Genomic DNA, 24,605 nt, shown 5'->3' on the forward strand with positions numbered 1-24,605 from the left:
TTGTCTGGCGCCGAAACTGTTGATCTAGACATTTCGTGACGGCGAGCCCGGCCATCACGTATAGTTTACTTGGACCTGAAAGAGTCACAGGCCTGGCAGTGTCAACTCTCGTGTTCTGGAGAGAGACAAAGGTTGCAGACCTCGTGGAGATCTGTGTGTGGGAATTTAGCCCCAAATTGCATTTTTTGAATGGAGTCCTTTCCATATGCTGGTTAATGGTGCCGATCGGCCCAATTGCCCACGTCGTCGACCGTACTCAAAAATTTCTTTGGAACTGGATACGCGTCGAGAGAGATCGCGATCGAAATAATACCGTTGAGCGGTGAGAGCTTTTGTGCGTCGAAGGGGAATCGAACGTCGACCCAGAGCACAACAAATTGCATCCGAACCTGATGGCGGAAAAAAACAATCTGAAGATGGAGTTGATGCCCATGACTACAAAGACTTCTACAATAACAAAGTGCAAACATCCGAGCCCAACACCAGATGGCGATCTATGCAAAAGTATGTGATCTACAGCTCATATGCCTCGAACATTTAATTTCCTTGACAATACACATGAAGTCATGTTCAGTATCACTGCCACAAAGGTGTGCAGAGTAACATTAGCCACCATGAGCAACCCAGAAAAGATCAAGGTGAAGAGAGAGAAACCTAAAAATGAAGCAAAAGAAACCCAAGCATGAAAGAGGTGAAACTGATCAACTAAGAAGCTGTCTTGCAACCACACAGGGAATATAGAGGAAGATTTCTTATGACAGAAAGTACCCATCCCAGTACCTTCTTTACATAAACACATGGACTAGAAGAAGGGAATAAAAGGGTACATTGTGAGCCATCTGGGAGGAAACTTGAAGCCACCTTCAGGACTTTACATTTTTTTAAATTGATTATTTTTTAAATCAAAAGCATAATTACAACCGCACAAGGACTGAGCTTGGTGGAAGCTCACAAGATAGATACACTCTGACACATTACCCATTGTGCTTGAATAAGAAACCTTATTATGGCAGGAGGTGGAAACGTGGACAGCACAAAGAAGTGAGCAAGAAAGAGACCAGGCATCTATCTGAAAGGAATCAACAGCAAAAATGAATGAGATCACAGATAAGCCGAGTATTCTGTCCAAACATGCACCAGCATAGCAAATGCTCTGCTTGAACGAGGTAACACCACTATGAAAAATAACTCACTTAACAACAAGCATTTGCAATGCAATAGGTCTTGCATTTACGCGAGTTTAAGCTATTGGCATTGTAAATGACAATGCCTTTTATTTATGTTTTAAAAACCAAAACCTAAATAAAAAGGCACCGTCAGTTACAATGCCAATAGCTCAAATTCGCTTAAATACGAGACCTAGTGCATTGCAAATGCTTGTTTCCTCGTGTCGTGCTATATTTTACTTTAAAACCGCTCAAGGATGTGCAATTTTCTTCTATTCAATCCTACTCCCCTTTTGAAGTCGGACAGTACAAGAAAACTTTACTGGGTAGCCAAGTTGTCAGCAAAACTTCCAGTTAAAGCAACATAAATGCGTAATAAAAGTAAAACTTTAGGCCCGTGCACGGGGTCCTAAAATAAAACCTATATCTAGGAGCGAACCAGACGTGGGATTTGGCGATCATATTCGTTTTAACCACATCCGCAAGTTTCGACTGAACAAGATTAAATCACAGGTTCCACTGTGCATGTCTAGATAATCCCACAACACACTGACACGCAGCGGAGCCGGAGAATTCAAGAGTAGTCTGGAGTGACGAGTGTAGTGCCAGGAGCCGGACCCGTGGGGCTCAACTGTCCAATAACTTTCTTTAACAGCATTGGTGTGAGTTGATGTATGCGCTTTCACAAAAGGGCGGCGTAGTAATTGGTTGGTGTATAAGGATTTTGGGCAGGTTTTAGTCTAGGCGGGGAAAAAAGCAGTAGAGTTAGCGAGGTGGCCATGACAAAAATGTGTAGGGTGACCAGATCGTGAGAACCAAAAACCGGGACATTTTGGAAAAATAGAAGGACTACAGTTTTTAATCCACGGAATGGTGCAAAATGGCAGCTCTCGTCAACATAAGATCACAGAAGATGCATTAAGAAAATAAATAAAATGTAATTTCTACAAACAACACCATACCTATTAATTAAACTGCTTACTTAGAACAGCTGCTAACTAGCACCGGTTCGGAACACCCAAAAAAGGGCCTCTCGCTGTTTTCAGTCGATCCATTTTAAAAACCGGGACATGAGCCAAAATCTGTAGGGGCTGCTGGTGGAAAACCGTGACTGTCTGGCCAAATCTGGAACGTCTGGTCACCCTAGTAGTGTGGGATTATTATTTCATAGGAGTTTCCAAAACCGGACTGTAGGGTGGTGGGATTCACAATACACGAGACTCTCGTATACAGAATACGAAAATAAGTATACTAAGGAGAGATGGATTCGCAATAAAAGCAGGAGTTTAAGCATGGGAGAGACCATCTAGAGGAAAAACAGACGCAAGCAAAAGGCAAGTGCGGCGGAAAATCAGTGACGCAGTGCCCCTCTCTACACCCTCGATACCCCTACTTCTTAAACTGCTTCAAACTCTTTACCATACATTACCCCAAGACCATGCCAACCTGTATTTCGCACTTACACTCCCAGGGTCGCGGGGTTCAGCGTCTTGCCGGCGGGCGGAGGCGCATCTTGAAAGCCCAGAGCTTGAAGCTGCAGCCACAGGTACCGGCTGTGCCATGGCTGAGCTCCGCTCCAACTCATCCTGAGTTCTGGGGTCAGAGCCCAGGCGGAGCTGCGGGTCCAGTGCAGCGTAGGCCCATCACGGGGAAGGCAACAAGCCCGGCGGAGCGTGGCGCGCGCGCGCTTGGGGGCGTGTGCGTCTGTGCAAGCGCATCCACAGACCCCGATAGCTGCGCATGCCCCGGTCTATCTCCCTTGAGAGGCATCACGGCAACAATAGTCTCGTTGGCGGCAGCGCGAAGCGCTGCAACGCCAGCGAGACCTAAAAAGGTGGGCAGGCTGAATGGAAAACGTAAACAATCGATAAAGAAGAATGACACTAGCAAACAGGAAGAGCGTTTGGTGCAAAGAAGTTAGAAGAACATAGATGTACTACATATTCTGGAAGGAGGACAAGAACTGCCGACCTTCATATGTGCTGGATACAAAAGGAAGCAGAAGTTACTTGTAATCTTGGTTCTTGAAACCTAGTTCTCTGAATTTATACACAGTAAAATTTTTCCACAAAGATGCTTCACAGAATAAGTTAAAAAATATATTGTATCATATATAAAAAGCATTTGTCCTACACTAACATGCCCGGGAATGAATTCCCTTTTTGCCATGGTACCCAAAAGAGAAGAGAAATGCCTCACTGATAATGAAGTAGGTTGTGAGCTGTCAGAACATCTTGCTTTAGCCTTTGCGTCAGACTCTTGGATTATTCAACAGTACAGGTAGGGAGGGAGAGGGAGGGAGACTATTCATCATTTAGAAGGAATACAGGGAAGATTTCAGCCCGAATAGGGAAACTTTATATTGATAATGGCAGCTTTCTACCAGAATCTAATGAATGGTTTGTGCTGTTTGTATAGAAGTATGTCTGAGTACACATCTTGAAGATTAGGTAATTAGGTAACATCCTGAGAATTTTCTTTCTTAACCAAGTGGTTGCGAGCTTTCAGATCTAGAGTGGAACGACGTTCCACGTTTTGCCATTTTCAGCTTGACATGTACAGATTTCCCCTTTTATAGAAATTATTTTTTATGTACTTGTAATTTCCTGCGTGGTACAGTGGACATTGCCACTTTCTATGAAGACTATACCTATTGTACTTCTGTGGGTCCAATCCAATCAAAGCAACCCAGCAAGTTGGACTGTTATAAAGGTGATGATGTAGAAGTAAAATTGGTGGAAAAGTGTGCACAAATGCCTGGTAGAAGTTTATCAATACTGCTGTTCCTAGTGATCCTTGTGTCCGTAGGAAAAGTAGTTTTGGCTTTTGTTTTCTCTTATTGCAAACAATTCTATCTGGCATTTCCCAACAACAAAGTAGTTTTCTAATATCTTTCTTTGTCCCTCCTCTGCCTGTGGATATTCCTTATGTAACCACTAAAGACGTTTTTCATAGCAGTCACTGGGAACTTGCTGGATGCATGAAGGCATCATGCCTAGAAATTCTGAGATCTTGCTAACAATTCTCAGAGATTGTGCGGTCAGGTAGAGGGCAGGTGTCGGCAGGAAGAAAGCTATCCTGTGTATGGGTTGCTCACACCTTCCAAGTATCTATAATGGTACGCAATTGTTTTTTATCTGAGATACTGTTAAATGTGATGGCTTTTGGTTAACTGTTAAATACTAGGTGAAGAAAGAATTAAACCAGCCTTTGCAAGTAACACTGAATTTCCGAAGACAATAAGTATCCTTCAAGTCAATCTTTGCCATGAGTTTGCCTTGCATGATAAATGGTATAAAACCTTTTAGCGTTTCTATGAACGTATGACACAAGCAGGTAAAAGGGAGCTCTAATGGTGTTCTGGCATGGAGAGAGCAGTGGAAGCCATCCCACCTTCCTCTCTGTAGGAAACTGGCTCTGTATATGGTATGTCACTAGGTGGTTATACAGTGAACAGAGTCCAGGGGTTCCCCAAAAGTGTACAGGGCTCAATGTAAAACCCAAAGTGCTCGATTAGTGGTAGGGTGGGCGTGCACCCTTAAGCCTAACAGAGGAGTGCAAGTCAATTATTGCAAAACATTGACTAATGTTGGACACACGACTTAAAAAGGAGATTCACACCAATTTTAGAAAAATATGCTTGGTTTGTATTTTAAGAGCGAGATTTTCGCAATAATGTAAGTACGTTTTTAAATATAAATTCTTTTCACTTTCACAAGTCGACACTTGGAGAAATTTCTGCACAGTTCAATGCTATCCTATGGAGGAAAACAATAATGCGGTTATATGAGTAAGTATCCGACTCACAGTTCCAGCCTTCGGGACCAAAGTTCAGCAACAGACTATGGTCAGATGAGTAACAAAACTGCACCACCAGTGGTACAGGGGCAGCCGGGCGCAGAGGTCAAAATCTGAGTTCGGTCTAATGTGTTTCCATGGAGACTGGGGGTGCTCGAAGCTACACTGCTAGCAGGTAAGTAAATCAGTTGCAGGGGCCAAGCTTTGGGGGTTAGGTTAAGCACATGGGGGGGGAGGGGTAAGGGGGCACAAAGCAGCACCAAACATTCACCATCAGTGGCACAGGGGCAGCCGGGTGCAGGGTCCAGTTTCAGCGTTGGGCACCCAATGAAACCGGTTGCAGGCATCGCACCAGAGGTAGCAGGAGAGAGACCAATGACAGCCGAGGTAAGTAGAGATGTATGGGGTCGTAGGGGCACTGTCGATTTAGCTCATCAAGGCACAGGGAGCTTCGGGAGCTGGGGTACCTTTCGACATCGTAGTTTTCTTACAGAAGCCAGTCGCAGTCAGCAGAAGCCTCTGGATTCAGGCTGCAGGCATAGTCGAGGGGTTAAGAAGGGGCCAGCCAACGCTGGACTCGAGGTCAAGATCGCTGGGGAGACTTCACTGGACTGGTGAGCCACTCAGACTTTGGCCGTTGGCGTCAGGAGTCACGGTTCCAGCTGGAGTCAGCGTCCTTGCAGTTGAATTATTCTGTACATGGCCGCTCTCTTCTGGAAATCTGTTCTTTGATGTAGAGCAGGCAGTCTTACTCTGGATTCTGGAAGTCGCTGGCCACAGGACAAGTGTTGTCTTCTGTGCAGGATCTTTAAAGCTAAAGACAGGCTGGTAGGGCTGTGGCCACGTCAGTAGTCTTCTTCAGGCTTTGCTGCACAGAGTCTTCTTCACCCTTCTTCATAGGTTGCAGGAATCTAGTTTCTAGGTCTGGGGAGCCACCTAAATACTACATTTAAGGGACGTTTTAGGGAAGTAGTAAGTAGGGCCAATGGGCACCTTACCTGGGGTGACTACACCCACTTTTATGCCACCCTCCTGTGGGAGAGGGCATAGACCTAGCCCAGATTGGAGGAGTCCCCTCATCTTCAAGATGGAGGGAACTGAAAAGTGTGCTTAACTTCGCCTCCTTCACCTAAGGGAGGGAGTTGGCAAAGGGGGGGGGGGGAGAGAATACCTCCAAGCTCTCCTAGGCTGTCCCACCAGTTTTCCCGCCCAAAGTGGGGTTAAACAAGGGGCTGCCATCTGCTGCTAGCAGCAGAGGCTGAGGGGTCGCAAGACAAAGGCGGCAGACCTTTGAAGCTTCCCCTTTGTGCACTGGTCCATCCTGGAGGAGGGAGAACAACACCTCTGTCCAGGATGTGCATTGTTTCTGGCACCAGAGAGCAGAGGTGCTCTACCGAGGGGTCCAGAGACATGTCTGTGTGTGACAGGCTGCCTAAAGCCAGTCAGTACACACACCAGGGTCGGTAGGTTGTCAGGGGGTACCTCTGAGGTTCCCTCGGAGTATGTTTTAATAAATCTCACACTGGCATCAGTGTGGATTTATTACAAGGAGCTTCTTTGGTACCAAACACTTTCAGTGAAGCCATCATTGTAATGGGGAACTCAAGTTGTTGAGATTCCGGTCCATGTACTCTTTATGGCTTCCCTGATACTTACAATACTTCATATCTGGCTTAAGTATTGTAGGGGCATATCTACTCATGCAGCTTTGCCCTCGCCTGTGGTACAGTGCACCCTGCCTTAGGGCTGAAAGGTCTGCTAGAGGGGTGACTTACCTATGCCTACAGGCATAGCTGACTTTGTTGTTTTTCCCCCTCACAAGGGCATGCAAGCTGCAAGGGCAGTGGCATGGTCGTAGTAAAGGGGGTCCCAGGGGACCCTCTTGAGCTTCCAGTACCCAGGGTACTACTTACTAAGGACTGAGCGGGGGAAGATGAACCAATTGTGGATATGTGTTAGGGAAAGAACAATGGTACAGGCCACATGGACAGCAGGGACCCAGTACTCCACTGTCAACGTTGATTCAAAGGCCAGGCAACAGTGGGGGGATACTGCAAAAGAACCTCATTTTCTCGCACTCTCCCAGTAAAAGAACAATGAAAATACACACATCATTCCTACTCAATTCTCCATAGTGCAAGTCAGTCTACACTCCCCCATCCAGGTGCAAAAAAATGGATGCTTTGCACCTCTCCCACTGGCCAAAACAGCACTGGATATATTTGGTTCTGGTCATACTGAAAAAGAGCGATAGAAATCATCCTACTCTCATCCACATACACCTCATCCCTGAAGCCTCCAAATGTTCAGATTCTAAATACAGTTCAGCAGGCTGAAAAGAAGGAGACACTCCAATGAGGGTAGGACTAGATCTGCCAGTGCTCCAAGTACTATACCACGAAACTGATCCTCTGGGCAGCTCCAGAGCCACAAGAGAAGCATCAGAAAGTTGTACACTGAAGTGATGTAGATGGTGCTTCGACTGTGTGCCCCTTTTTGGCATAGGCCAAGGACTGAGTGAATGTTAGCCAAAAATGTAGAGCCTCTCCCTTCTTGTGCAAGGATTGTGGAGAGTTATAATATTCTAAGCCACTTCCTTTTGGGACCTTTTGGCAAAACCCATCATCTTGCACTCCTCCTGTGCTGCTATAAAATTATTTGCTAATGATAGACTGCAGGATGCATCAACAGTAGACAAGCTAGAATACTGGCCGACTTGTTCAACACAAAAGTCTCGTCAAAACCAAAAGGACCTAAGAACTATTGAGGATGAGGTGAAGACACTCGAGATGGACTTCGAGAAGCACTCAGTCCATCACTCAACTGGACAAAAAATAGAGAGGAACTATTGCCGAGTGAGCGTTACTACCTGTGATGAGAGAAGAGACCGGATGCGTATTCCAGCAGCAGGAACTCCCTCATGTTGGAGCCAAAGCTGTAACACAGAAATACCTTGATTAAGGGGAGAACTCCATAATGACAGTTGGGTATCTAGTTTTCAGCGTTTATAGTTCGATGATTACAATACTGTTTTTTCAGTGTTTTCCAAACCTTTTCAAAACAGTGCATTTATTGAGCAGCCTAACCCCCGAAATATACAAAAATAATTTTTCCACTGTTTACAAAACATGCGGTTTCCTCGCAGTGATCGTTGTAGAGCACATATTTAATTTAAAGGAGAAGTATTGTGAGGTATATACTTCCTTTCCATTGGCAGTGTGTCCAACTGATTTATTTTAGACTGTATTAAGCATAGAAAGTCTGTGTATTGCATTATCACTAATACTCACAACAGGTTACCCTGTCTCACTTCTCTTTACCTCTCAGACTTACTCCGTTAGGATTCTTTCTCTGATTCACAGGACTATTAATGGATTACAAATGTAAGAATATATTCAAATGTTTTAGTAAACATATTACTGGACACAGTTTGGGGTCATTCACCTACTCCATTCTGAATATTTTGACACTGTAGTGGAGGTCAACCCTGCCAACAGCATAGTACCTTGTGTAACCTTTAATATTTTTAATTACACCAGATTAATTGGTAGCCCTGCATTCTAAGGCAACTGAAGCTTGATACTTTATTCAAGCTCACCACTTCTTTATGCACTCATGCAGATATGCCCTCACCTGTGGTACAGTGCACCCTGCCTAACAATGTAGAGGTGGTGCTGCTGTTGTGTGGACATACATAGCTGTCAAGTGCCCCAATGGCAAGTGTCTCACTATAAATCAGTCCTGACCTTTTAACTGACATCACATCATAATCTGGGACTTGCAATTTTGCTGCTATTATAATATGGGCTCAAAAACCCCAGCAACATAGTGCAGTTGGGTAAAAACCTGGGATTAGCTGAAGGTATCACACAACAATTGAACATCTTGCAGCTATGAATTTTTCTGGTATGTGGAAAATCGTGTGTCATGCTTTCACCACTATACCATGTGCATGGTGAAGCACTCTTTCACAGGTACCTGTGGCTACACCTTGCATTGAATGTTTAAAGCATGGGGCGTTTGACAGTTGACCTGCTATCAATACTGACCATTTAGTAAATAGTGGGCTGATGTATGAAAGGTTTTTACCTATTCAGTGTCTGTGGGTAAATGTGCATATTGGCCAAGATACTGATTAGCCACCCATTTCACCAATCAGTGAAAGAATTTAGCACTGCAGATCAAATATGATTTTAATATTCAGAAATTATCTACATTGTATACAATAATTAGATCATACCAGTGGTGAAACGAAACTTGATGGGACCCCCTACAACGTACAGGGAGATTCCCTCTCCCCTACCTCACTCCCCTGGCCCACCGCCAACCATTCTGGCCCTGGACACGGCGTACTGTGCTGAGGGTGCCCCCCTGGAGCTTGGGCCCTCGCACTGGGGTGCTGCTGTTACACCACTGGATCAGACCTAAAACATACATCTAAACCTTGTACCTTTAATCCAGGCACACAAAACTGGAGGAAACAAAAAGAGCAAGAAAATATTTTAGTGACCTTAAACAACACAATTAAGGCAGGATATCTTTAGACTAGTCTTTCTTACCGCTGTCTTGTGTATCAAAGTTAGATTGTGTTGGCCCCTTCAGAAAAAATGTATAACAATAACTCCTCCTCTCTCACGTCCCTCTCCTTGACTGGTATTTTGGTCTGTGGTTGTGCCAGTGTCTACAAATGTTTATTTCCCTTCCTGAGGGGTCTTATCAGTTATTATAAGTTTAAACCTCAAACAGGATAAGCTAGACATAGGGAAGAGGTGTGGCTACAAAGAAAATACAAAACCAGACATTCACCAAATATTGCAGTACAACAGTGGGTTAGAGGTGAGAAGGGAATAAATACCCTGAAATGAAGAGAAACCTGCTGGATAGGAGGGAGGATTTATTAAAAAACAGTATCAGCTAGAGGCAAACATTAGAACCCATGTGTTCATTGGCTATACACCCTTAATTGTACTCTTATAAAGACTAATCACAGACACAGCCTGACATTATTACAATTGTCTCTACTTTAGGGCATGTTGAGACAGACAATTTAAGAGTCAAGACAACAAATGCTTACAAAGAGGGACATGCAGTACTCACATAAGCTCCAAATAACAGGGATTTAGCAGCAAAGAAAACACGCAACACGCTGTGAAAACAAGAAACATCAAGAAGACTCACTATAGATTGTGGGACTGGAGCAGCTGGCAGTGATCCAGCAGGTCAGTCAGGTGAGCCACGAACCACCAATTGCTAGATGTTATGCTAAAGGAAAAAGAAAACATTCAATGTGGTGCCACACATCCCAATCCCACTCTTAAGCCCCACAATCACAACTTGTAGTGAAAGAGGACAGCAGCACATCATATCTAACACAGCAGAGTCTGTCACCATCTCTTTCCTACATTCAAGGTGTTGTAAATGGGCTACCTGGTACCTAAAAGAACTGCATACTACATTTAAGTGTAGTCTGTCCTAGCCTCTTTGCTGCTCTCTTAGTTGTTAGGGCCTGCTCAGAGGTTCTACTTCTGACCTGTTCTCAAATGTATTATCCTACCACAAGCAGAAGCTTTTATTTAAGCTGGTAAAGGTGTTCTCTCTCCTGGGCAAAGTCCATCCCCAAATTCAACGTATGTGTTTTTTCTGACTGCAGCACCATCACACAGCAGCTTCTAACAAACTAGTATCTTTCTTTAGGGTTGTAGAAGTGGGTTTTGTGTCCTACCTGATCTTCAAGACTGTTAAATTTGAAGATGAACAAGGTCAGGTTTTGCACTTCAAATATAATAGAAGCTGCACCTGGATTCTAAGATTCTTACTACTTTTGAAACACACTTAAATATTTTGCTTTAAGAGAAAGTCATTTAAAGTGGCTTCTGCCTCATCCTTCTTCCAGATAGCTAACTTCCAAATTTTCAGACTTGGACTCGTGCGTCCACAATGACATCACAGAACATGATGATTATTATTTCGGGATTCTTGAAACTTGTAGCTCATAAACGTGATATGTTAGTAAAAGAGGTGAATTAGATGGGACACTATCTGTAAATAGGGCATTGTTCCTCAAATGAACATTGTAGAGGTGATTAAGAATGCTCCTACACAAAACTCAAAAGAAAAACTGCTATTTTTTGCAGTTTGGGTGAATATCATAGCAAGTAGTAGAACAATTTTCAGAAATAATGGAATCACTTTGAGAATTAGTAATCAAGATCAATAGTTCTTTTGGAGTGAACATTAACAAAAAGCTGCGGAATCTGATAAAGAGGTCATTGCTAATGCCACAAGCCTTAAATCGCTTGACATGGCAAAACATGTTATTACTGTGGACACCAATGCCTATGACTTGGGTGCGGTCTTGTCAAAGTGCAATACTAATAAATGAGTGGAATGTTGCTTTTGCCTTCAGGGCATCGAGTCAAACAGAAAGCAAGCATGCACTAATTAAAAATGAACTGCATGTGTCTGGGCCATTAACCCTTTTAGGCATTATATGTCTTACAAGAGTAATGATTTGAAATTTATTTCGCACCAGGAAAGAAAAACTTAATCATTGGTGGTCTACATTGCCTTCTCAATACTGAAGATGATAAAATTGGCATAATGCCTGCTGTACAAGAGATTGTGGATCACTCAGTATGGGATATGATAGAAAGTAAAAGGACTGATTAGAAGGATGAAATCTTGAACTTGGTAAAAAAAGTATCTTGAAGGATGCACCCATTCCAAATCTGTACAAGGTTGGCTAAGAGCTTTGAAAAATGGAGCTGATGAACTTTGCATAGTGGCAATCGAGTCATGGTAAATGGCAAACGTGTTGTACCAGTTACAGAAGTTAGAAAAAAGTTACTGGAAAATGAACACTTGGACATATGGGTACATATAGCATTGCAGAAAACCTCTTGAAAATGTACTCTTGGTGGGCCATCATAGATTTCGAAGCTAACAAATGGGTGAGAGCATGTGATGTAAGTATTAATTTGGACAAATCCATTTTTTAAATTTTATTTAATGCCGTCACCTTTCCGTTGGCCTTCAATGTGTAGGAAAACTGGTTTTGGACATAAAGTTCCATTCAATACTCTATCATAGCAAATTAAGTATCTATTTGTTTTAATTTAACGCTAACTAACAGACATACCCTGCTCTGTGCACAGAAATGCCTGTACTGACAATAGTTTGTAATCCAGTTCTTCAAATTCCTCATTTCATTAATATGCATACATTTTAGTGAAAAGACCTCATTAAAAATGGCAAAACAAATATTTAGTATCACAATCAATTAAATTTAACTCGTATGTCATTTCAACTTAAACTGTAGAAAAATAACATATGCAGTCAATGTGATTGCTTGAACAGGTCTCATCCACCCCTATATCAAACGCTCCATTCAATTCATAGACATTTCATTTGTACCACCCGCCCCCAGTGATTTAACTTCTGGGCATCACAGGACCCAATTTTATTTTTCTATGCTACCAAAGTAATAGAGGGGAAATCTTTAAAAAACAAAAGATAGATTGTTTTCATCCACCTTCTTCAGAACGAACTACAATTTTTATTTGTTACTCAATTCATCCAAATTTCACATTCAGGGTAGGCCAAAGGTAATCCAAGTGCCAGCTTCTATAGTCTAATTGCCTCATACGCTTCTTAAAGATCAATAAACTCATACTGGACACTCCTTCCTTTAGCCATGATTTAGGAAAAATATTGCACAATGACATACACATCAGGTATAACCTTTAGGGTACTAATTGGCTTTCATTCCAAATGGCCAGAAGTCAAATTTGTTGAACATCATAATATCCTAGCAGTTTTGTATTTCTTATTAGATGTTTTCAGCTGATTTGGTGTCCCAGGAACAGTCACCGATAATAGGGTGCAAGTTTGCCCAGATGAAATGAAGGATGTAAAAAATGAACCAGTTGTATATACACATCACCCCAGAACTCTTTGACCTACAATGTAATGGACTAGAAGAATGTATTAACCATTAGCCCATGGACAGCATCATATTGGGAGTTGAAAAAACTATGGGTATACCACATTACTACACATTCTTTGCCTCAAGTTTGTCCTTGGTGAGCAATAAAACTAACAACCAGTCAAATAAGTATGCTGCTCCCAACAAATACAACATTCCTGACACAAGTCAATAAACAGCACAGGCTGAAATTCCTATTGACTGGTAAGACTATTAAAGGGAAGAATAAAATCTCTAGATCAGTATAAGTGGTGAAGGAAGCGGAGTTACTGTTGTGACCCATGACAGCAAATGCTGGCTTGTTAGAAGGGTGCCAAAACAGCAGAAGAAACGTAACCACACAGCGTGGATACCACCTTGGCTTATAAAAGCAACAACTCGGAAGAGGACTTCAGTCTTAGTAACACTGCTTAGTGAAGGCAACACTAATTATACTAGCAAGAAGCCTGATTTGTGCAATTAACCTGTGCACCTGTTAAGCAACTTTCTATCCCAAGATATATGCCTTGAGGACACAAGTTTACTCCTAGAAAGGTCAGAGATCAAATTTCTTTGGGCAACCAAACCATATAATACACCACCTTTATTAACACTCACCTAGTGCCATACCATTTTAAGAAATCATCCAACACAGATGTTTTAAGAACATATTAAAAAATATGCCTCTCTAAAAAGATATCCAATATCATCTCAACACATGTATTATATGGTAAACCTCATTAATAAGTCATCAGATGCTATCACCTAAAATTAATTTAACACTATGCCTCTCAAAGCATTCAACCAAGGTGGTTCCTTATTTAAAACAGTGCTATTAAGAAAGCATGACCACACATCCCGAACGTTTAAACTGAACAGAGGGACTAGATCAGGCTGCCCCCTGTCCCCCCTACTTTTCGCCTTGGTACTAGAACCACTGGCATCCTGGGTGAAACATGACGTAGCTCTTCGGGGGCTAAAATGGGAGGAAGACAATAAGGATAGGACTTTCTTGTATGCAGAGGACATCCTGATCTACTTCGCATCCCCATATGCCTCAATACACAGCCTACTAAATATATTCACAAATTTCGGCAAATATTCAGGATATGCTATTAATTGGACTAAGTCGGTGTTATTTGCTCTACATGGCCCTGCACCTAGATTGCCCCGGGAATGTGAGCTTGCGGTGGTCTCTGAAGAGTTCAGGTAGTTGGGGATCTTTATTACACCCAACCCCCGAACTTTTTATGACAAGAACTTAACAGTCCCCTTAAATAGGATCCAGGACAACGTCAAATATTGGAGGTCGTTACCACTGTCATTAGTGGGTCAAGCTGCCCTATTTAAAATGCTGGCTCGACCGCGATTCCTTTACGTGCTTCAAAATTGTCCATACAGAATACCAGACGCATATTTTAATAGCGTGGAGGCGGAAGTCCGTACATTATTGTGGGATAGAGGGGCACCGAGAATAGCCCTAGGGAAGTTGACAAAGGGGTGGTATGACGGGGGGACGGAAATAAATCGCACTCCCAGATCTATGGCTCTATTACTGGGCATCACAACTGGTGGCAATTAACCATTGGATATATGGCCATCCTATGAACCCCGCCTATAGGTTAGAAAGATATCAAACTGGACGAGAGGGTTATCTTGGGGAACTATACACCAAGGTTCGTAAAGGGAAGTATTTAGGCCCTATGGCTCAAACGATCACCATCGTGCACCAAGCAACTAAGCGTCTGGGCTGGACAGGAGTATTGACGAAAGCCACACCCTTATGGTCTTCTCAAAAGCTAGGGTTGCGCTGTCACCATATGGGTGTAGTAAAAGAGGCGCTCTTGTGATTTGGCACCCTGTGATGACCCCGAACTACCACCATTTTAACTGACTTTAGTGTATTATTTTACCTTATCCTGGATATATGAGACGGTCCTGTATATGCCTGCTTCTCTTCGGTCTTGTAATCTTGCTGTCTTTTAGTGAGAGCTGTCACGGAGACATTTATAAGTGTTTACTATTGACCTGACTTTGCCTTGCTTGAGAATTATAAGTGCTTACTATTGGCTTTAACATGGCCTTATATCATCTTGTTCCCTGACTTTGACTATTGGCTTTGACATGGTCACATGCCATCTTGCTTTCTGACTTTTCCTTGCTTCCGTGTGCACAGAATTAGGAGTTCTTAATATTGGCTTTGACATGGCCTCATGTCTGAATTTGCCTTGCTCCTGCCTACACAGCAGTGCTTGCGATTCATATTCAAGGTCTTTCTGCTCCTCACTTGTTTTTCGCACCTCACTGACCAGAGTGAACTGGATATTATCTGTGCAATGCACAAACTCTGCCTCAGAGCCAAAATACAGAGTCTTGGCCAGCCACTGTCTTGACCTTAACGCAGACTGGTACAGCCTGCTCGTTTTTTTCCAATGAGAAAGGGGCAGGGTTTTCTAGAAACTTCGCCTTACGTTGAATAATGATATTTAAGCTGGAAGCTTTCTCGGGCCAAGTGGAAGCTCACCACAGAATAGACGTATTGCTGTGGATTGGTGCTGGAACTTGAGTCCTGACTGACACTCCTACCTGGGCCCAGCTAAAGAGCGGGCAAGGATGTTGCACAATCAGTCGGTGAGGTGCTCCTAGCCACTCTCTGTCTTATATATTTTCTACTCTTTGCCATCTGTATATATACTGCATTCTACTTTGATCATTTATTTCAATTGTTCATGTATTGTAGTTAATTGGCATCTGGGAATCTGCATTTACTGATATATTTGGCCTACCGTTTTGAACATTGCATTAATAAACGTATGTGTGTTATATTCCATACATTTGGATTGGTTTATTTACCTCGCCTTAAGTGAGTATTGTGTCTTACCTCAGTCTTAAGGGAGTGTTGGGGTTTTGGGTGTGGCTTGATGGTGAGCAGCCACATTCAAAACAATGGGTTTTGACAAATGGGACACCATTGGAATATCCACCATAGGAGATATCATACATAAAGGTAAGATTCTCACATTCAAAGACTTGCAAGTGAAACACAAACTAGCACAAGGGGAGGTGTTTAGGTATCTACAGATGCTATTAAAACAGCACTCCCCGACTTAACAAAACTACCAGAATCGTCTCCTTTGGAAGACCAGTTATTGTCGGAACCCGTCCTAGACAAAGCCATTTCACTCACATACCGTAAATTGTGTAACAATTTGCCAGACCCCTTCTCCACACTCGAAAACCGCTGGCAGGCGGACTTAGGACCCATCGACTATGATGACTGGCAGGCGGCATGGATGTCCCCAAGACAGGCAGCCATAAACCATCGCTTTAGATTGATTCAACTGAAAGTTCTGTATCGTACATACCTCACTGGAGTGATCCTAGCTAGAATGGGAACAAGGCAGAACGCACTATGCCTGCTTGGCTGTAACCAAGAGGCAACATTTTATCATTCTGTGGGACTGCCCCCCAGATAAAACCCCTATGGGGGAAGGCCACAGAGAAGTTGAGAGATGCGCTTGGGAAACAGATTACGTTGACGCCACTAACATGGATGCTAAATAATTGGGAGGCCACTGATTTAACGGACATAGAACAGCAATTAGTCACCCTAGGCTAAACATTGGTAAAAAGAGCAATTGCTATGACGTGGGGAGCAGCAGATCAACCGTTGACAATAGGCTGGGTAGCGTAAATGTACAGATGTACGATAGCTGAAAAAGAGGTCTATAGATCCAGAGGTTGTCCCAAAAAATAAAGTGGGGAGGATGGAATACCTACCGAGGGGAATTGTGTATTTGGCCGACGGTGGAAATGGAAATGTCAAAAAGGGGAATCACGAACATGAATAGATGATCTAACACAAGGTATATTATAAATGTTGACATATAAATGCCTTATGTATAACGGAATATACACATCTGTAAATCTGAATGTGACAAGTTTGGCTTTAATAAGAAATGTTAAACAAAAAAAAAAACAAAAAAAAAACAAACAAAAAAAAAAGGACAGCATGTGTGTAAAAGCTTCCTCAATGCCATGGCTCTAAAAACACTAACCCAGCACTGCCTGTTGCTACAGAGCCTACTGAAAAACAGAGTATATTTAAGAACTCCCCACACTGTGGCTCTCGAAGAAACATCCTATGTTGTCCATAAAGAACTTGTGCAGCTTGGATTTAGAATTAACGACTGAGGGTGCAGATAAAGCTGTAGGGTATCTATTCCAGAATGTGTCAAGGCTGAAATATGTTCCTGCCTATGATGTCGAGGTTCTTTCCTTAGTGGAAGACACAAATTTCCTTGTCGAAGATTAAATTAATGGGTCTCTCAGACTATCCCCCAAATGTTAACATAATCCTGATGAAGTTGATCACACCTCTTCTATCCAACCATAGCACCTCCTAGGCAGAAATCTCAAGCCTGCACATATGTTCTAGGCACCTACTTTGTAGGGTTAGAGGGGGTCCTAAAATGCATTTTCCCATATGGATTTTAGACCCGACTACAGCCCGAACGGCTGAATGGAATTACTCCCAACTGGGCAGAAATCTAGATTTTTCTTTTTCTTTTTGTAAATTGGTGTAAATCCGTTCAGTAGTTTTGGAGTTACTAAAGAAAATAGATCTATAGATATCTAGGTACGCCTACTCTCCGTGGATCCGACACATCTCATGGTGAGATCTTTGGATGACACTACTCCGCACAAGTCTCCAAAAAATGTAAATGAAAAAACTAATGGGGCAGGATACGAATAACTTGACACCCCTAAGCCTGGTGGTGGTGCGCCACAGGGACCCTGTCGGGGGCCAAGAATGTGTATTTTCCTTTTATTAACATTTCCCCGCAAATTGGATCAGGAGGAACATTTTAAAAAAAAACAAAAAAAAAAACGCTTTTCACCCATGTTTGTTAATAGTGCCTCAGGTGGGCCACGTTATAGGGGAAATTATTTATAATTTTAATTGGGCAGGGTGGTGCATGCGGCCCCCTCCCCACCCTCCGGCTGAGCCGATTTTGGCTCCAACGACCCCATCCCTAGAATATTCGGAGGGGGGCATGTGGCTCACCTGGGCTGATATCATCCCTGGGGACCGCCACTGCCCAAGGGCCAGGCCATGAAACAAAAGAGGAGGGTGCCACGCACCCCCCCACCCTAGGCCATTTTTGGTCCCAGACGGCCCACCTCTGGGGACGTAGCGGTTTCCGTGCCCTGAAATCTGTGTTTGCTCTCGCTTGCGGGGAGCAATTTTAAAGCTCACGCCAAGCGAGAGCAAACACTGAGTCCACTCCCAGCAGGTAGCGATCTTTTCATCTGTTCCCCTACCCACACTTAAGCGGGCAGGAAAACAGATGAAAAAATTGCTCCTTCCCGCAGGGAACAGCATTTTTAGCCTGTCTGATCTTTTGGTAAGTGTTCTTATACTTTATTCCAGAAAACAGCACAGGGTCCAGCCAATAGGCGTTTCGTCGTATGGTAATGACCCTCTACTTCTTCAGGGCTGTATAGTTACCCAATCAAAGATTAAATGCCTAATTCTCAGTTATATTTCTGACCCGGCTAGGTCATTTCAATCCAAGTGTTTAACTCCAAATGACTCAGATTCGTCAATCTTTGAAATTGTATTGGTTTTTTTTATCAAGGACTGTGACAATGTAAACTGTCATACGCCAGTGCGTGTGAGAATAAAACCAAACAGACAGAGTTTGCCTTTAAAATCTGCAGGGAGTATGCTGTATTGGGACGTGTATGACCGTTTACATGGTCACAGTCTTTTTTTAAAAATTTATTTTTATTTTATTTTTGCTTTTCCAGATACAAGAAAGAACATCTTACAATCAAGTAGATTATGGCATTGGCACAGCATGCACGATACCTATAAACTCATTGCATAAATCACAGTGTTGCAGCATATGTCATCAAGGGCACAAATACATTCAAACATGGCATTAGCAGGAAGCATATTATATGGCAGGAATAGGCAGGGCAATATTGCAAGGCACACACGACAGTCCTAGATTATGGCATTGGCACAGCATGCAGGATACATATAAACTCATTGCTTAAATCACAGTGTTGCAGGATGCGTCGTCAAGGGCACAAATGCATACGGACATGGCATTAGTAGGGAGCATATTATAAGGCAGGAATAGGCAGGGCAATACTGCAATGCACACCTGACAGTCCTCAAAGATCAGCAATTGACATCAGATAGGACGTGAGTGGCCACCAGATATCTCGTGGCTTGGATGCAGTCGGTAGTTCCTCCGCATAACAGGTGAGCTGGTCCCGGCAGTAAGTCGGATCCTGCAACCATTCCTTAGTGGTGGGCACAACCCTGCTTTCCCAGCAGACGGAGACCCTGCGCTTAGCCATCAATAGCGCGATGGACAAGAATTTCCTCTTGAATGATTTCACTTTAGCGCCAACCCCCGGCAAGCACACACCTGGACTGCACTCAACAGATTCTTCAACCATTAGGCTTACAATTCGTATGACTGAGCCCCAGTATTCATGCACTTTGGGACATTCCCAGGCCAGATGATAGAAATTAGCCCCTGTGAGAAGTTGGCCTGGCATATGCTGGTCACTAGTTAAAGAGGCCAACTTGCACCAGTCCAATTCGACTCTTATGGTAGATAGGTTTAAGACCACCTTTTAAAGAAAGCTATCCTAGTGGTAGCTGTGGAGAGCAGCCTTCAGGCTAAGTCTCTGAGGAATGTAAATCAGCTTGTTTTACTTTATAATCTCTTGAATTACTAAATGAAAGGACACCACACAGGTATATATATAACATATATATGCATTTATTACTAGACACACTCTACTAATCTCTTTATGAGATTAGAAGTCAGGAACATAGGCACAAATCAATGTTTCACAACAAATTAAGCACTTATATGGCTGGGGCCCTAGGGGCGTACCAGACCATATACTAAAAAAGAGGTATAAGAAGAACGACTTGAGAAGGGAGAAGGCCTAAGGTCTTCAGAAGTGCTGGGGCCTCACTGATCCACCCAAGGCAGGTAAGTAAAGGACCCACGGGAGACGCATGCAGTGTGTGAACACAGCCGCGGATCCCAATAGACTTCAATAGAGCAAGTCGCGGTTGGAATTTTAATGTTCTAGGGTACTTCTAGAGAGTCTATAAGCAAGTCACTTACAGGGTAAGTAGTTCGAGAGCCAACACACAGGAGCGCCGGAGTGCACGAGTTACCTCACCCAGGGAAGCCGGGTGCATAGGTTTCTTTTGGCGTCGGGTCGCGGTGTCGTTTTCAATGGGAGCCAAAGAAGACTTGCTGCTTGTGAAGACGGAAGAAGTGTCCGGTGGAATCCAAGGCTGGATTCAGAAGAAGGAAGACCTGAAAGCAGAAGGGACAGTGTTCACAGTCACTTACCAGTGACCCAGGGCCAGGAAGATGGATGCCCACGGTAGTCAGTGATTTACGGGTGTCTTGACTCTTCAGACACGAGGTCCAGGAGGCGTCGACGACGACTACCAGGAGCTGGATTCGGAGTGTCCCATGAAGTCTGCAGCTTACTGAGGTGTCTGCAACCGAATTGGAGCCAACAAGCCTTGGCAACAGCAAGTCTTGTGGAATGTGAAGAAAGTCAGCGGTGCAGACTAGCAAGGTCTGAGGGACTCACCCAGCAAAGGTAAGTCAGGCCAGGCCTGGAGCAACCAGGGGAGCCCTTTGGTTCAATAGAAAAGTCTTCAGAGGACCCACAAGCCAGCCGGCAGGGGATCGCGAAGACGCCTCGGGAGGATCCACTTCACAGGAGCCCACGGTCACTCGGGACGAGGTAGGCCTCTGATCTTCGGTGTAAATCCTGCAGGAGGCTTGGACCACACGTGGTCCAATGCACAAGTTCGTAGAACGTCATGAAGGGATTGCACTTGAAAATAGTGCACGGTACCCGGGTATTGCTGTTGCTCGTCACTCGTGGGGTCCACTCGCCTCAGCACTGCTGGGGACTTACGATGGCCGTCGAGAACTCAGGAAATCCACTTCCGGGGCTGCAGGGACTTTGGACTCAGGCGGGAGCAGGAAAGTTTGCAACTGTTGATTCAAAGTTGGTGCCTACCAAGCGGGAGAGTCACTCCTTGACTCCAAGGGAGATTTTTCAGTCTTCCAAAAGTAGTGAAACGTCGAAGGTCCAGGATTCTTCTTGTAGAGCGTAGTTTGCAATGGCAAAGGTTCCCTATCTTATACTAAAGGAAAGGGAGGGGAGGGACTAGCTCTATGACCACTCCTATGGGAGGTTCCCTTTGTCCAGTTTCACGGCAGAGCAGGGGCAGGTAGCCCCTGAACCGATCTGGCATATGCACAGAGGAGCCTACTGCTCCCCCAGTGCAGGACTTCAAAGCAGTGTAGGAGTGGACCGACCCAGCCCCAATACACTAAATCCTGTCTGGAAGGTGGTGACACCTCCCTGTGACAGGATGCCTATTGTTGGGCCTCCTCCACTGTGAGGTTCGGTCAGCAGCAGGAGGGCAGCCCAGTGTCTGTGCTGGTGGCATCCATTTTGTGATGCCAGGTCTCTTTCAGGATTCTACCGTGTTTCCACAGTAGGTACATGTCTTCCCCTCTAGAAGGGTGGGATCATACTCCCACACCAGTTACTGGTGTGGGAGTATGATTCCAAAGCGTTTGACACCAGACACAACATGTTTTGATGCAACCATCCCAGAGTTAGCATTTACAGCGAGGTTATAATGCACTTAAGAGTATATGGTTTAACTGCATCCACAAACAGCCACAGAGAATAGACTCTGCCAGCTGCAGAGGGGCCCTGCTCATGCAGAGGCACCCCCTCACATGTAAACCAAGCACCCTGCCCTCAGGATTGATAGGGCCTGCCTTAGGGGTGACTGATAGGCTTATATGTGTGTGCAAGGTGAGATATAGGGAACCTATATCTCAGTGAGGAGTGCTAACACTACCTCACCCAGGCTGCAGTAGCAGGCATGTGGTGTCAGATTTAGTCTGCTTCCCAGGGGTGGCATAATACATGCTTCAACCCCTGGTAGGCCTGTGAAGTACCTATGCCCTTGGTACCTAAGGTACCATATACTAGGGGCTCATAAGGTACCACAGTATCCAATCACTAGTGCATCTAATATGCAATCCAAGTTGTTTAGAGAGAACAGAGACGGGGGCCCTGATTAGCAGGGACCCAGCCAGACTATAGCCAGAAACCAGTGTTAACATCAGAAAAAAAAGTGGGGGCAACATAAGTGCAGATCCTACTTTCCTACAGCCCCTGATATACCACAGCGTTTGCAGGTGTCAGTTTGTCGCAGCCCGTACCTGTGTAGTTGTGCAGGAGTGTACTAAAGCTGATGGAGATATTTTTTTATTTTTTTTAAGATTTCAAAAACCTTTATTTGCATGAAGGAGATACACAGGGCCAGCTGCCCGCAATTCACTCAACAATAAGAGGTCTCCGCCAAACGGGCGGGTCTCCCCAATGTCTCTTACACAGCCAGTCAGCCGACATCCCGGAGGACCGACGGCGTCACAATTACCCAGCGAGTGCCAAAACACCCTCATGAACCTGACTGCAGATTGCAACTACGCCATTTCCAGCCTATCGAATAGCCTGTAGGTATATCGAAAAAGCATACGCTGACAGCTTGAGCCGGCAGACCCAGCTCCGCTGCTGTAAATTCCAGTCGTATCTCATACCCCCAACCCCCTTACCCTCCCAGTGCACGATCACTGTCTCCTCTGGTCATCCTTCCCAGTCTGTGCGTGTCCACAGTCACGTCTACCCGACTCAGCCAGTCGCAGCACTCTACCACTATCAGTCAGCATAACACTCTGTGCTGCTCATTTACTCTCCCGACGCCCCCACCCCGGAGACCCCGTGGGATCCACCGTGCACCCGCCCACCTGCCCCTCGAACATTCAACTATCCCAACTCACGAGCCAGAGCTACTCCCCCACGCGTTCACTCAAAGTCCGGATCGGAAGCCGGGGCGCACTCGGCAATAGTACGTGTGTCAAGCTCCTCCCCCTGTGCATACCCCCCCCCCCGTCAGCTGGTTCAAGGGTCTCAGCCATCAGAAACGTTCTGTATAACCCCCAGAAATTCTTGGGGCGACTTTTAGGCGGCAGCAGTTCACTATACGTCTCAGCCTGTGTACTGCAATACAGCATATCACTGGCCCACCGTTTCTTGTTGGGGAGTGGCCCCCTCATCCAGCAGATTGCAACAACCCTTCTAGCGATTAGCAACGCCATGTCTACTAAGCGTCGCAACGCCAACGGAAGGGGCCGGGAATACCCCAGCAGCGCCAAGGATGGGTTGGGCATAATCTCAGTGCCCAAAACCTGACTCAGCTCCCTGAACACCTCCGCCCAAAACTTAGCGATACCCGGGCAGTGCCAAGCCATATGCATAAAGTCTGCCACCAGGAAATGGCATCGCTCACACTCTGCTGATGGCCTGAGCCCGTACCTATGCAATCGTTCCGGGGTATAGTACACCCTCTGTAAGTACTTAAAGTGCACTAATCTGTGACTGCCGTTGAGCGATATCGTCTTGGTGCTGACGCAACAATACTTCCACATCTCGTCTGTGATCTCCAATTGCAGGTCCCCCTGCCAGGCTAGCCGTGCCGTGGTGTACTGGCGCGCCGTTTGCCGGTCTCCTATTCTTTTAAGATTCGAGATCTATTTGGGCGGCGCCACCGTTTTGATGATATAGGTAAGTTCCGGAATCTCCGGGGGCTCTGCCATGTCCGGGCCCAGTACGACCGAGAGTGCTCTACGAACCCTATGGAACTGAAAGCGCTGCAGGAGCGTGGGAGTTGATTGAGCCAGCCCGAGCTGGTCCCATGTTTTGGCAACCCCGCCCGTGAACAAGTCCTCCATCCGCGCAATGCCCAATGCACCTAGTGCCTGAACCACTCCCCTCTCCCGCAACGGGGGGAGCCAGCTGATGGAGATATTGAAAATGTACCAACCGCAAGTTGCCATTCGCCGTCAGCTGGCTCGTCAGGGAGCAGCTACGCAACCAATCGTCCTCAGAGAGCGGTTCTGGCAGCACAGCATTCCATCTAGCCAGCGCAACCGCACCCCCACATTGCATATCACCCTGTGACACTTTGTAAAGTCGAGTGACTAGTTTAGCCTTAGATTTAGCGATGTATAGAAGTTGCAACGCCTCTAGGGCCGGTGGCTCTGTGGGAAAGTGTGGGTAAAGTGCTCGCATAGCCGAACACAGTCTAGTATAGACGAAGCGATGCATGGCGGGAACCTCGCCCCGGTTACCTATACTTTTAGAGGTTAGGAACTGGCCTCCAGGGAACACATCCTTCATTGTGGACAATCCCATATCTTTCAGGATTTTTATGGCGCCAGCTTCCCTGGTGACCGAGAGGTCCGAGTGGTGCATCAGCGGCATGCTGGGTGCATATAATGGCAACTTATGCGCTCGTTGACCAAGTTCGCGACAGGCCCCAGATGTGATTTGCACCGTATCAAAACTCCCCTTTTCCAAACACCGTATGTTTGTTAACTATCATGGCCTTGAGTGGTATGGGGTGCACTGCGCCCGCCTCCACCGCCACATTCCGAAAGAATGCTGGGTCATGCTGCCAGTAGTAGGGGTAATGCGCCTGTGCACAGAGATAATAAAGATGAAAGTATGGTGCAGCAAAGCCACCCTGG

General features: G+C 45.0%; 1 protein-coding gene across 1 annotated transcript in view; it reads right to left on the bottom strand.

Moving 5' to 3' along the window:
- The window catches only part of NUP85 (nucleoporin 85), a 352,506-nt gene that overhangs the window by 44,894 nt on the left and 283,007 nt on the right, over window positions 1-24,605 (bottom strand). The window contains exons 12-13 of the mRNA XM_085617042.1: window positions 10,143-10,226; window positions 7,834-7,899 (exon numbers count right to left, since the gene is read on the bottom strand). Of these exons, the coding sequence (XP_085473168.1) occupies window positions 7,834-7,899; window positions 10,143-10,226 (150 nt within the window). The remainder of the gene's footprint in view (window positions 1-7,833; window positions 7,900-10,142; window positions 10,227-24,605) is intronic.

The sequence above is a fragment of the Triturus cristatus genome, chromosome 7 (genome assembly GCF_964204655.1).
Source record: "Triturus cristatus chromosome 7, aTriCri1.1, whole genome shotgun sequence".
NCBI classification, from domain to species: domain Eukaryota; kingdom Metazoa; phylum Chordata; class Amphibia; order Caudata; family Salamandridae; genus Triturus; species Triturus cristatus.